Source organism: Lottia gigantea (genome assembly GCF_000327385.1).
Source record: "Lottia gigantea unplaced genomic scaffold LOTGIsca_36, whole genome shotgun sequence".
NCBI lineage: Eukaryota > Metazoa > Mollusca > Gastropoda > Lottiidae > Lottia > Lottia gigantea.
The window spans coordinates 2,100,965-2,115,953 of NW_008709220.1; the positions used below are offsets into that span (position 1 = coordinate 2,100,965).

The 14,989-nt window shown below is 31.5% G+C and overlaps 2 protein-coding genes across 2 annotated transcripts in view; one reads left to right on the top strand and one right to left on the bottom strand.

Moving 5' to 3' along the window:
• Nucleotides 1-2,676: 2,676 nt before the first annotated feature.
• LOTGIDRAFT_121393 (hypothetical protein) lies at nucleotides 2,677-6,652 on the top strand (the record flags this gene model as incomplete). The annotated part of the gene is made up of 8 exons (XM_009058923.1): nucleotides 2,677-2,854; nucleotides 3,491-3,660; nucleotides 3,967-4,128; nucleotides 4,695-4,848; nucleotides 5,209-5,314; nucleotides 5,481-5,559; nucleotides 5,754-5,952; nucleotides 6,570-6,652. The coding sequence occupies 8 exons, from the start codon at nucleotides 2,677-2,679 to the stop codon at nucleotides 6,650-6,652; spliced, it is 1,131 nt and encodes a 376-aa protein (XP_009057171.1).
• Nucleotides 6,653-11,906: 5,254 nt separating this feature from the next.
• LOTGIDRAFT_121151 (hypothetical protein) overlaps nucleotides 11,907-14,989 on the bottom strand; it is a gene marked incomplete at both ends in the record, with an annotated part of 4,822 nt that continues 1,739 nt past the window's right edge. The window contains 5 exons of the mRNA XM_009058924.1: nucleotides 11,907-12,137; nucleotides 12,565-12,709; nucleotides 13,287-13,492; nucleotides 13,765-13,956; nucleotides 14,561-14,638. Coding sequence (XP_009057172.1) covers nucleotides 11,907-12,137; nucleotides 12,565-12,709; nucleotides 13,287-13,492; nucleotides 13,765-13,956; nucleotides 14,561-14,638 — 852 coding nt within the window. The remainder of the gene's footprint in view (nucleotides 12,138-12,564; nucleotides 12,710-13,286; nucleotides 13,493-13,764; nucleotides 13,957-14,560; nucleotides 14,639-14,989) is intronic.

Sequence of the window (14,989 nt, forward strand, 5' to 3'; positions counted from 1 at the left end):
AAATTCTTGAAACAAGCATGATTCAAATTACTTAGTTTAATGAACTATTACTTAGTTTAATGAATTATTACTTAGTTTAATGAATTATTACTTAGTTTAATGAATTATTACTTAGTTTAATGAATTATTACTTAGTTTAATGAACTATTACTTAGTTTAATGATTTATTACTTAGTTTAATGAATTATTACTTAGTTTAATGAATTATTACTTAGTTTAATGATTTATTACTTAGTTTAATGAATTATTACTAGTTTAATGATTTATCACTTAGTTTAATGAACTATTACTTAGTTTAATGAATTATTACTTAGTTTAATGAATTATTACTTAGTTTAATGAATTATTACTTAGTTTAATGAATTATTACTTAGTTTAATGAATTATTAATTATTACTTAGTTTAATGAATTATTACTTAGTTTAATGATTTATTACTTAGTTTAATGAATTATTACTTAGTTTAATGATTTATTACTTAGTTTAATGAATTATTACTTAGTTTAATAAACTATTACTTAGTTTAATGAACTATTACTTAGTTTAATGAATTATTACTTAGTTTAATGAACTATTACTTAGTTTAAAAATTTCAATTTTTTTGTCATTTTAATCTGATATTTCGTCCAAATCCTTCAAAAGGCAAGGCTGATATCAATCGATTGGTTTTTCTTCCCAAGTTGAGGAATATGTGAATTATGAATATCTAGGATATTGCCAATAAAATAAAACATTCTACATTATTATTATAGTGACGTCATAAAACACATCACAAACCACAAACGCAAGACAATATTATGGAATAAGAACTCTCCTTTAATAAGATATTATTATATGTTTAATATTATATGTGAAGTGTGATTATTATTTAATATTGTCTTGTGATTGTGATATTTTCTCCTCACTTCTCAATTTCATTCAAATCTTATATCAAAAACTTAGTTTTAGTGGAATTGCAAGATTCAGACATCTGATTGAAAATTGGAATGATGTAAATTGATGCTAACAGTGTCCCTGATACACATAGAAAATTAAGAAAACTTCTTTACTATCTCTTTAAGTATTATAGTAAATATGTATTTCACCCAGATAAAATGAAACTTTGGATTATTGTACAGCTATCTCTGACCTATAGGTTACTTTATATTGAATGATGAGATAAGATTTGTCAAGTTAAAAACTTTATCAGAATGTCAACAATTCTAAAGTCCATGTTAATTCAAGAAATGTCTCTTATCATTTTCAAATTCTATCTGAATATATAGGTATTGTTATCTCGAGTGTCCAAGGGATACAGCCGTCTAATGATTAGGATTACAAGATTAAATAAAAGCTGTCCCATGTTGCTTTGCTGAATTAGAAATCAATGTCCAGATCTGATTTAAATAGAACACATGCGTCATTCGTTTGACCAATCATGTCTTAGTCTCAGAAACAGGAATTTTTTTTAGCTAAGCCAATCAGTAATAGTGTGTACAATTGTCAGAATTTTAACCTTCAAATTCATGAATTATCTGCATTTGAAATGATGTCTCCTTTTCTCTTGAGACTCTGTCATATATATTGAAAAACATCATAGAAATAGGAAGTAAAATTCCTGGTTTACAGTGTTTTTGAAGGGATTATGTGATTTTTGTACATTTCTGGTATTTCTGAAGATTATTTTCATATATGTAAGACCAAATCAACCCCCTGAAAGTGGTAAAATTGTCCCTCTTATATTTATAAGTAACTAAAGTCAGGTTCTCCTCATTTCTAGACCGTTCATAAGATATAGACATAGATATGATATCTTGTTGTATTAGGGATTGAAAGAGACAGAGATATCAGGTTTTAATACAATAAATATTTAGATGACAATATCCCTTATAGCTAAATATTAATCATCAATATTATCTGAGTATTGACTAGTCATTGTATTCTGTGTAATTGTGTAAGTTATGATCATTGTCAATAAATGTGTTAATTCTAAATTGTTTCCTGGAGATTAGTAGTATAAGCATCTTCTGAAATCTGAGTGTTGGAATTACAGACAAGACTTTGGAGCTGAGTTTTAATAGTTCCAGTTGATCTGTGACTCATCTGGAGTCACTTATTCTTTCCTGCTACATGGTTAACTTGTTTCTTTAGTTAAAGATGGGTTCCCTTTTTTTCATTTATGAAAATGAAATTACTAATACTTATATGAATAGAAAGTAGAGGTGTTCTAATGACTTGGAAAAATACCAGTTTGTCTCACAATTTATTCATAATTAGCTAAATTAGCAGTGAATTACTAGCAGAATTCCAATGACTGGCTGATCAAGAAAGATCAAAAAGTCTTTTTTTTGTTTGTTTATCCAGACTATACTTACACAGACATTTATGATTGGTTAAAACTCTTAATCATATGCAATAAGAACATAATGATATGAATAAAAATACATGATAATTCATTAGAAACACCAATTTATCAAATAGTTTGCTTAATTTGACACTAGAAATAAGGAAACCAACTTTAATAGTTGTAGTTATCAGTATGACCCCTTTCATTAACATAATTCTACGACATCAAACATTATTTTCTCTCCTACTTCATTGATAAATGATAAAAGGAACAGGTTCACCATTCGTTTGACCAATCATCTTTAAGTTAAGATGATTTGTATTTATATTTCAGAGTAACATGGCTGCCCTGATGAAGCTAGTCCAGCAGTTAAAATCATGGATTATATTTCACATGTTGATGGGTTACGTATTCGTGGCTAGTGGACTTATTATTTGTTTTCTCATGTTATGTAGCAGTGTAGTGTGGCCGTTTAATAAACATCTCTACAGAAAAATCATCGTTTATTTAGCCTACGGTCACTGGGCATGTAAGTTTTCTTCATCATAACAAATTTACCAAAGCAAGTTCTTTCTTAAACCTAAAGTGTAGTTATTTTCAAATTTGTTTGCCGATAGTCCAGAACAAAACCTGGCCATGCGTGATCATGACAACATTCATAATATGAACCATGGATTATACGTACAGATTAGTACAAATGAGATTTGTCAGACTAAGGAAGGAATATTGTGATTAATAAATTTATATAGAAATTGTAATATTTGTTATTTTGAATAGCATTCATTCCTGAAGTGCACTTACTATTTCTGTTCTATCACAGCCTTGAAAAACCCTTGAATTCCGACTGTTGCCTTGAAAAACCTTGATTTCAAAAAAAGTCTTTGAAAAACCATAAAAAACCCATTTTCTCTTGAAAAGTCCTTGAATTTTGAGTTGAGTCAAATTGTGTATATTTTTATCATTAACCCCATTGACAAATATTAACTATCTTTATTGATTTCACAGTTCAGAAGTAAGGTACATGTGTATTCTGTCAGACTAATATCCTTGAAAAGTCCTTGAATTTCAAAGTGCAGAGTCCTTGAAAAGTCTTTGAATCTTTGAGGCAAAGTGCTGTATGAAATCTGTTCTGGGGATTATTATAAAATGACTGTTATATTTTCAGTATTTATAGCGTTGGGTGAGTGGTGGTCTGGATCTGATTGTCTGCTATACTGTGATTATGAGACGTTGAATCTAGTGGGTAAAGAACATGTTCTAGTCGTGATGAACCACAAGTACGATATAGACTGGTTGATGACGTGGATTCTAGCTGAAAGATTTGGTATGCTTGGAGTAGGTTTGTTTTACTGTAATTATTTCTTACTGTCACATTTCAATCTTGATTTTTTTATACTCTGATTGTAATGATAGTCAAATTGCCTTAAATAAAAACCAGGAGGACTCTATATAGTTAAGCGAGTCAGACCATAACAAATGCTGACCATAACGAATGCCTATGTTCTGATCAACATCCTGTAACCTCGATCTGAAGTTAATAAAATATGTAAACCACGCTGGTTATAATATAATAAATCTAAGCTATAAACTTTGATATAGATTCTAAACCAGAATAAAACATTGATATCCTTCTATTTATAGAATTGTAAGATCTATGGTAAAGAAATGTTAAAATATGTTCCATTGATTGGTTGGGCGTGGTATTTCAACGAGAGTATATTTTTAAAACGAGACTGGGAATCCGATAAAAAAACTATCGAAGCTGATTTAAAAAAATTAACTGATTATCCAGACGGTTTCTGGGTCACAGTGAGTATCTCTTCATTTCATTGGTTGTTATTGAGGTGACAAATAAGGTCAAAGGTCAAAGTCAAGGGTTAATATGAGCGCCTCATAATCAGATTAAAAAAAATTTGACCTTACACTCATTTTTTATTGCATTATCTTGTGCATTTTTGTAGTAGATCTACATTACAGCTTATGAATTGATAAAGAGGTATTTTATGTTTGTTAGGTCTATCAGAAAAGTAGGATATAAAACGTCTCGTTTTCACAATATATAGCAGTTACAAACTGCCTCAAAATACTTGTACAATGTTTTACAATATTTCAATAGCCATCTCTTTCTATAACGGAAGATTGTAAATGCAGTGATTTGTTTGGATTGTACATTAGCAAATACAGCCAATCAGAGTCCTCAACAGAAAGACTGTAAACAAAAAGCCATACTGTTTACAGTCTGTCTGTCTCTGATGTCAGGGCTCTGATTGGCTGTATTTTTTGTATTTGGTGGCTATTGTAGACAAAGTTTGTAATAGCTTGACTTTGTAATGATGAAAACTCTGTTTGATTTGTATTGTATATTCCAGTGCCTATTATTCCCAGAAGGTACGAGGTTTACAGAAGAGAAATATCAGTCTAGTTTAGAAGTTTCTAGATCTCGAGGCTATCCTGATATGAAACATCATCTTCTACCTAGACCTAAAGGTTTTATTCTCTCCGTTCAAAATATGAAAGGAAAATGTAAGTTACTGGAATGAGACAAAAGAAAAATTCAGAATCCATAATCCGAGTTTTTTAGAAATAAACCCTCAAAACCCTCCCACACCCCTCACTATCACCAACCCCTCTCCCCCCACTCCCCACTCCCCATCACCCCTCATTCTTTGCATTCCACAATTATTTAAAACAACAACTTTATGATTATTTCAGTGCCAGCGTACTAGATCTAAATATTTCCTTCCTAAAAACGTACTGAAATTCTGATTCCACTGAAGTACCCCTCCCCAAACGTACCACCCCCCTTCTCAGTTAATGTGCTCTTTCCCTTCTACCATTGATTATACAATAACATCATTATAATTGTAATATTCTGACTTTCAGTTCCAGCTATATTAGATTTAACTCTTGCCTTCCCTAAAGATGGCCCCAAACCAACGTTAATGAATGTTATACAGGGGAAATCTATTACAGCTCATCTTAAAGTCAGGTAAGAATTATCTCATGTCGGGACAACCCTGAAACCTTGAAGTGTTGACATGGTTAAAGCCTGTGGTCTTTCAGATGGGACATGAGCTACATGCTGAACATGTTCCAAATCCTCAATGTTTGTATTCGTCATGTATTAGAAATTGCTACTAAAATGTTTTTTTCAGGAGAATTCCACTAGACAGTGTTCCTGTAGAAACAGATGAAGCTTGTTCTGTTTGGTTACGTGATTTATTTCAACAAAAAGTAAGTTAACATGTAGAAATAATGTGAACATCAAACTAGCTGTCCTGATGAGGGTTTTATTCTCAAAACATGCTTGAATTAGACATATGATAAGGCTCAGTTTCAGTGGCTAGAAGTAGTATATCTATATAACTTGTGTTTTAATGTTTATCTTCCTGATTCTATATGTCTTACAAAGATTATTTCTATTGTAGGATAAAATATTTGAAGATTTTGTAGTAAAACAGAAGTTTGAAGGAGAACCGTATCGTATACCGAGACGATGGTATAGTTTATCAGTGACTATATTCTGGTTTATTGTAACGTGTGTTCCGTTATTTAGATACATAGTCAGTGTATTTTTATCAGGAACTTTATTACAACAAATGATATTTATAGCCGTGATAACAATAGGTAAGTTACTGGGGTGTATCTAGAAATATCTCAGGGAGATTTCCGAAAGGACCAAAGACCCTTTATGGCAGGGGGTTCTCCAGAGGTTCTTAGATAGCCTTAGAATTTTGAGCATTTAGAGTGTTTAATCTTCACTTCAAAAAAAGACCTTTCAAATGACTTAAAGGACGGAGGGGCATGGCCCAATGGCCCTCCCCCTAAATACACCACTACACTACAGTTATAAGTGATAGTTGTATTGACAGATGTCAGCAACTTCTACCTTTTGTACAGGACCAGGAATTGTTCTCATATACAAACCTGACATCTTTTGCCATCTCGATCAGACGATTCCTCCCCTGTTGAAAGGCATTGTTCTAGACAGGGTGTTCTTGTTCAAAATTATCTTCAATTAAAACATTTCACCATTTCTACCTGATAAAATTGTTCCTCATCCTGTGAGAATATCTTTGTTAAACTATAGCTGGAGTCTGAGGAGAGTTATTACAAATTAAACAAATTATGAGCCTTGTATTTCTTATAATGGAAGTTGTCATTGTGCCTGCAATATGGGTAGGAATTTTATGGAACCAAAATAAATTTGCTTTCAATACAAGAAGGTAATTTTTCTGTTTCAGCTTCTATAGGTGTTCGCTGGATGATAGGGGTCACTGAAATCAAGAAAGGCTCACATTACGGTACAGAGAAGAAAACTCATTAAATGCTTAATTTGAATAAAATTAGCATAAATTATGCAAATTAGGGGCCATGATTGAGATATACTCAGGTCTTTATGACATTGATCATTTTAGATTTTTATTTCTTAAAAAAAAATAACATTTTCAACTTAGTCATTCCATGACAGGGAAAACAAATTGTCACTATAATGAAGTAATGATTAGAAATAGTTGGAATATATTGGTTTGTAGCTCAATTTCAACTGTATGTTTCAGCTTACAATCTAAAAATTGTTCAGATAACTTGAATTGAACTTAAATTAAGATGACTGTGTAACTGTAAGCAACATACAACTAATTTGTTTTACAGTTGTTATATCTACACGCAGTAAATAACTTATAGAAGTTTTACAGTTGTTATATCTACACGCAGTAAATAACTTATAGAAGTTTTATAGGCCGTCCAGCAACAATTAAAAAATCAAAATTTTTTGAGTTTTGCTAAAATTCCTTAAAAACTGTTGATATCAAGGGGAAATCCTTTTTTTTTGGGGTATTATCTACTAGAGGGGGGATCAGTGTATTGTTGTATCTAAATATCTACAACTGCCTGAATTTAGTTACAAACTTCATAATTTTTCCCTAATTAAACCCTAAAATTTCTTACTTTATCCCTTATTTTTCATCAATATGCTGGACAGCCTGGGTTTAGAGCTGAGTACTGCCAAGATTATCAGATATTCTAATGATTATGAATTCAGCTAATTACTACATGTAAATTCCAATGGAAATATTCAAACAGAATCATGTTGTTACTCAGAGTTTCACACTGTGCGATCTATAAATATAAATATAAATTGTTTCGGTACAACGAATATTTTAAGATTTATATACCATCTTGTCCATCCATGAATTGTTAAGCCAAGATATTTCTGCTCCTCCTGGGTAGAGCTTGTTTGGTGAGTTCTTAACAGGTTCTGTCTGTTCAAATTCTCAGCTGCGTTCTACAAAATACAATAGGAATTTGACGGAAGTACCATACATAAAGGTGTGGGCACATGAGAGGTCTTGGTTTTTTGTCTCCGACTCGAATATTGAGTACAATCTTGTGTGTGCCGTGCTTCCACTACAAGATTATCGACAGGATTTGTAATATCAAACAAGTTTGATAATTGTCTCCGATAGTTTTATCGTCTACAAGACAGACCGTCATCATCCAATCAGATTCATTTTCCTTTAAATTGCATGTTCCGCACGTGATTATCTACAAAGTTGAGAACGACCAACTGGAGATTTGTGTGCCCTTGCCAGTCGTTGAAAGTCAAGACAAGACTAATCGGCGACAAAAGTCTCTGACCAAGACTGCTCGTGTGCTGACACCTTAAGACAAAATTGATCATAAGATTTTTTGTGGAACAAGGCTGTGGCTTCAATCGAATGGTATGAAAGCTCCCATCTATTTCCTTCTCAGCCATTTTAAATTCTGTCTGTATCTTCTATATTTAGGAATACGTTCTGAACTCTGATCTAAATTATTTTATTGAATACTCCATGAATCCTGTTTGTGCAGAACTCACCAACTTGCTCGGCCCCCTGGTTCGATCATAAACACAGTTCACTTTATTTATAGGTAGAATAAATAGTAATAGAAACTATACAGACTAATCTTATATTGTGTTGATTATTACTTCTCTACTTAAAGATAAAATGGTCGTGTTTATCTTTGTCAATTTATTGTGATCAGTCTGGTATGAGGAGAAATATCTTGGCTAGACGTTATGTTGTACTATGTTTTTTGTAAATTATACAGGTTTTTTAAATGCACTTTTGATCTATTTACGATGAACTTAAATTTGTTAGATTGTTTTGTTTTGTGAATTGTACATCTTGTATCGATATATATTAGAAATATGGTATTGATTTATATCACGAAAATTATTACCTCATCATCGTCATTAATCTAAGGATGGATCATGTTCCGTCAATTTTTTGAATTGACCAAATAGATTACAATAAATCACTAAGATATATAGATATACTACTTCTAGTTTATTACATACTACGTTTAGAAACACAAACAGGTAACATTAAAAACACAAGTTATATAGATATACTACTTCTAGGTTTATTACATACTACGTTTAGAAACACATACAGGTAAAATTTTACTTGAGAACGTTTTATTGTAATCTTCCTACTTCTATATGTCTTATAAACAATATAACAATATTACAGCCAAACAATCAACCAAATAGATGATATATTAATTAATATCAAGATTATTTACAAGTGCTACAGTGTTTGATATAATATTAATATTACATTTAGAAATAGATAGAACATTCAATAAATAATAATACTATTATAGATATACATCTACTACTCCTATATTAAGTTATTTATAATATTTGAAGAAAAGAGTAGTATAATAATAATGTGTAATAGTGTTCTTATTTATTTAAAGTTCTTATATAATTTATATTTAAAGTTCATTTGTGCAGAAGTAAGTTTCTTCAAACTTGGTGTAAAAACAGTTTTAACCTTGAAATTACCACAGATCTTACAGACCACTTCAATTTGCAATACTTTCTATTATTTATTCAAAGAGGTTTTCTAATTTTTTATGTGTATCAGGGACACCGATTGCATCAATTTGTACCATTCCAATTTTCAATCAGAAATCTGTGGTTTTTAATTCCACTAAAACTAAGTGTTTGATGATGTCACTAATCAAAAAATATATCGTGTATAAGGCCTTCACGATTAGTGACGTCTTAAAACACTTAGTTTTAACGCAATTGCAGGAACCACAGGCGTCAATTGGAATGGTACAAATCTATACTGTCACTGTCACCTTTAATTGCATTTAATTCTTGCAATAGTGTAAATGCATTTAGAATTTGATTTTGATGTCATTATTTATGTATAATATTCTGGTGCCTGAGCTAGTCGCCCCTCCCCACCCCCCACAATTTATTGTTTATTTTTGCTTTGTTTATTTGTTGATTTTTATATATTAGTATTTATTTGTTATAAGCTTCCCCAGCAATAATTATATTATTACTATATTTTTAGCTTATTAATTTCACTTGATAAAGCCTGTATAAATTATTACCAGTTCCCAGCTAGGTAACCCTACCACTGCATACCTGTGCCTGTGCTTTCGTAACATTACTTAACTGCAATGTTACAACCTAAAATACCTACCAGTGCTTCTGAGAGTCAGCCTTGATGTTGGTTTTCTCCCCCAATCACCAATCATTGCCAGGTTATATGAACATCTCCTTGAAGGGGTTTACAACTTTCAAACTGTGTAAACATCAATACTTCCCTCTAACACCGATTTAGAACACTGTCTTTTTGTGGCAGTGGAATAGCTCAGTTGCTAGGGGAGTGGATTGTCGTCTGTCGTCTGCGATTAGCTGCCATGGGTTCGAATCCTCAAGGTAGGAAAAAATCTGATACCTGTGCCAGTTCTTTCGAGAGTCACACGGTGTCAGCTCCCCGAATACCGAGCTGTCTGTCTTCAAAACTTCTTATGCTGCATTTGCCAATTTTAAAAATGCCTTTACGACAAATATTTATAGCAAGAAATTTGATAAACATAACATGTAGATTGTGTTTATAATTTATAATAATATAATCAATATTTAGTTTTTGTTTACAACCAAAGATTATTTATGTTATAATAAATGATGATTTTGTTTATAATTTGTAAATATCACAACAAATTGTTGATTTCTTGTCCTTATTTGTTAATAAAAATCTAAATCATGAAATTTTAACCTATTCACTAGTCCACTAGTAACTCCTTTGCTGTGGACAGATGATCGTATTTTATTGACTGATTATTTATGTCTGCCAAGAAAATTCGCGTAATTTGTCAGGCGCTCAATATGTCTTAAACCAATCGGGTTTGATGTTGATATCATGTGACGTTCAGAATGACATTGTGTACCAATCATATGATCGACAGCAAAATTCTGCTGATTGACATACACTCTAAAATATTCGCTTCATATCCCCAGGTGTAAAAATATGTTGGAAATCTGTTATGATTTGGCGAAAAAATACACCAAGCATTATAGTGACCATGATTTTACAAGGACAGCAGAGTTTGACTATGGGCTTAGTTTTACGTGGTGAATAATAAAATCTCTCCTAAAGAAATCTATCCCATAATTATAAAACAGGAAGTAGTTGAATATTTAATAATAATAATAATTGTATGTACAAAGATAATAAAAGTAATATACACAATATATCAAATATATTCAACCATTCATTCATTCATTCTTTAAACCATTCATTCATTCGTTAAACCATTCATTCATTCATTTGTTAAACCATTCACTCATTTGTTAAACCATTCATTCATTCATTCGTTCAACCATTCATTCATTTATTCGTTAAACCATTCACTCATTCGTTAAACCTTTCATTCATTCATGTAACCATTTATTCAACCATTCATTTATAATGTAGGCTACACAGGAACAGTGAAATTGAGATCTGCAAACAATTGTACAATTACTATTTTATGTTTAACAATCGAGTTTCAACAATTTACATTGTCATTTTTTTATTAACTGAAGATGACAATGTAGATTGTTGAAATGTTGATTACAATAAAACTAAGGAGTAGTATACCATAAAATGTGTTTTGATGTTTTATTGATCTCTACCTCTAAATGTGACTGAAGGGTTATCCCTTTAAATGGATGTTTAAAACAAGGATAAGTTAAATAAAATAAATAGATTTAAAATAGAATGAGATATAAAGACTACAGTATAAATTACAGGTTGATATTATACAATTTATAGATATAATTTAACAGTAGTGTTAGGTTCTAGTAGTATAATAATAAAATCACCTGTCTTTAAGGTTAATACTGTACAATTTATAGATTTACTTTAATACCATGTTCTGTACTAAAGCCAACAGAAGTTTACTTTAATATGTGCCTTGTTTTTAAGTTTAAATATTTCTTAAATGTTCACCATTGCATTCTTACATTTTCACTAGAAATTACTTTAAGGTGTTGAATGTTTTCTGTAATATTCAATGAAATGATGGTGGTATTTTACAAGATAACCTGACTGAATGAAGTGAACTGATTCTGTTTTGAGCAAATTTCTTTAAAAATTAATAAAAAAAAATCGTAAAATTTGAGCTGAATTTTATTTGGTCATAAAAATTTGAGAAAGAAATAAAAATGACTAAAGAAAAGTTCGATTTTAAAATCTTGAAATAATTTTGTGGTTTTAAAAAATAAAATCGTTGAAAAATCTTGAAATTTATTCCCACTTGAGATCATCTTTCCGTAAAGTTGTTTGTATTTTTTTCATATCGTTTAAAACATTTCTGGCTGCCACTGATCTAGGACTAGTTGGTTTATTTAATGTTTGTTTCGTTAAATTAGGTTTATTTGGAGTTCGTTCCCTTGCCGACACAGGTCTCGGTGGTAGTGATTTTTTCACAGAATTTTCTCTTTTCCTGTTTTTTACTCTTCTCTTCATTTCTGATAACTGAAAATACAAATTAAAAATGGAAAAAACATTTCTACCAAGACATCAAATGTAAATAGTAAGGTCCTAGGTAGGGATGGATATCGATTAACAAATTGAAAATGATTATCAATAACAGTCTACCGATCAATAATTGATTATGAAATGTGATAATTGATAATTATATATTCCTAGCGACGATAATCGATCTTTTCAATCATTTTACCCAGTCCTAGTTGTAGGTCACAAGAAGATTAGTATTTCATTATATTCTTAAACATTGGGCATTTTTACCCATATCTTACTTCACGGTTTTACAAACTGAGGTAACCAATCATTTCACACGGCAGGAAAATAGGTCAGTTGTCTGAAGATCGCATAGAGTAACATCAACATGTTTTTAAGGTGGTGTTTTAATATTTCTAGTTCCAAGTTTTCTAATAATTACCTTCTGTTGATGAGCTCTAACTTTAGAGATCTGTTGACTTTTAGTTTCCAGTCTTCTAACCACCCGATCTAACTCTCGTTTTAAATCACGACGTACTCCGTAATCTGACGTTTCTTCAATCTGATTGGACAGTTCTTTATGTTCACTGAAATATAACAAATATGTCTAATTAAGAAATTTAGGGAAGAAATGATTTGTCCCACTGAGAGATTTTTGTGGGATTGTGAAAAGTGAAAAAGAAATAATAATGATAATATAGATATATACTCAAAATTTATTTCACTGTGTATAATACACACCCTTTCTGTAAGGGGCCAATTTTGGGTAAAAAACTGTGCATTATATTCAGAAATATACAGTATGTAATAATTGATGTTACTTGAGTAAAAACGTTGCAATTGAGTGATATCTATGCGCGATTATTCATCAGAGCTCAAAATGAACACAAACTGAACAGACTATAATTGATATTGAATATTTTTCAATTCTCTTGATATTCAATATGCTTCAACTTAGGGTGATAATAAACAATTTCACCAAGTTTCTTTAAAATCAATCAAGTATTGTGGAGTATTTATGACCATGTTTCAAAAAACAAGGACAATAACTTTAAAAACAGTGAAGAAATGTGCTGTAGAGTGTTTACAAACTATATTGAATGAACGGAAAGACTGACTCACATTGGTTTCACATATCGCGTTGACAAATAAAACTAAACTTACAAACTAAGTTGTCCGAACTCGTCCTGTAGCTGTTGTAATATTTCTGTCATGTCACTATCTAGACTAGTAGTACTGGAAGCAGACGACACACTTCCCGACCGTCCTCCGTGGTTATACATAGACGAACATAACGCTAGGTTGTGAGATTTCATCATAGAAATTACTTTCTGGATATTAGCACCTACAGAATGACTTGGAGTTGTGGCCTGAAAATTAAATATTCAAAAAACAAATCAATATGAAAACTGCCATGATATCCAGACAGTAAAGCAATATTTTTTATCTATGATCTAATTGCTTGTATACTATATTTTCTCTTTAAAACATCTGCCAATTTGACACCTTCTCCAAAAATGTGTCCAATCAATGCCAATAAATTTCACTGTTTCTTTGGGAGGTGACACCAGTAAAAGGAATCTTAATGAAACGGTGTTACTCAAGGGAAGTAACTTGTAGTGAATTAAAAGATGTTACTCACTGTTCCAGCTACAAAAGGTATCTCGTTTAAATTGAGTCTATAATGAGAGGATGGGTCGTAATGTTTACTACAACTTTTATGAGGATGATTTTTATCATTCCCAGATTTCTTTTTCTTCTTTTTCACGATTTTTTTAGTTTTAGGTCGCTCTGACAGTTTAATAGGATGTTCATCTAGTCCGTTATAATTATTCTCGGGACTGGTATATACAGCTTTAGCTCTGGCTTGTAGCTGGAAATATAAAAAATAAAATTTTCTAGAAATGAATACATGTTAGATTCTGAATAGACGACACAAAGTTCTCAGTAGCTTTGATGTTCAGTGTTCAATTTCAGAGGAAATGAAATGAATGGAGTTTTACATCCTATTTTTCTGCACCATGTGGGCTAATGAAGACGGGCAACGTCATGCAGGTTGTAATGAGGGAAATTTTGCCAGGACAGCAGCATTAACCGGCTCTTTTTCGATTTCCCACTGTCGAGAGATCTTTAACATGCACAGCCTGTAGAACACGGGGCCTCGGTTTATAAGAACGACAAGACGCTTTTTCCATGTCAGCCCCTCTTACCTGCATCACTGACAGGGGGTTGTAAAATCCGAAGGTATTATCTCGACCTATGCCGGGATTGAACCCTGGACTTTCAGGTTAGCAAGCAAGCGTCTAACTCACGGAGCCACCGCGAGAGTTTATGAATGGAAGTAATTTGTATTCATTCAAGGTCAATTCATGTGTCTATCTAATAGGACCACACAACATTCAGCCTGTCTATAAGATTCAGTATCATTTTAGACTTACATCATTAGCACGATCCATGATCATTTGACGATGAATATCTTCTTCTCTTAGTTTCTGTTCTAATTCACGTATTTTATTCTGTAATTATCAAATTATAGTCACATTAATAAATAAATATTCTATATTCTTAAAACTTCATAATGAGACAGAGTATAAATAAACAGGTATTGACAAACTACAACACGAAACCTGAAATCATAAACCATATATTGACAAAAAAACATATACAAATGATATATTTCATCATATTTTGACGAATATCAAACTATTGGTTTGGCCTCAGTGAGTTACAGGCTATACCAGGGTCTTGTTTATGACCCCAGCATGGGTTGAGATATTTTATCAATCCAGTTTCCACATCAATGATGCAGGTTGAAAGGATTAACACGGAGTCGTTTGGATGAGATAATTAACTGAGGTCCTGCTCGT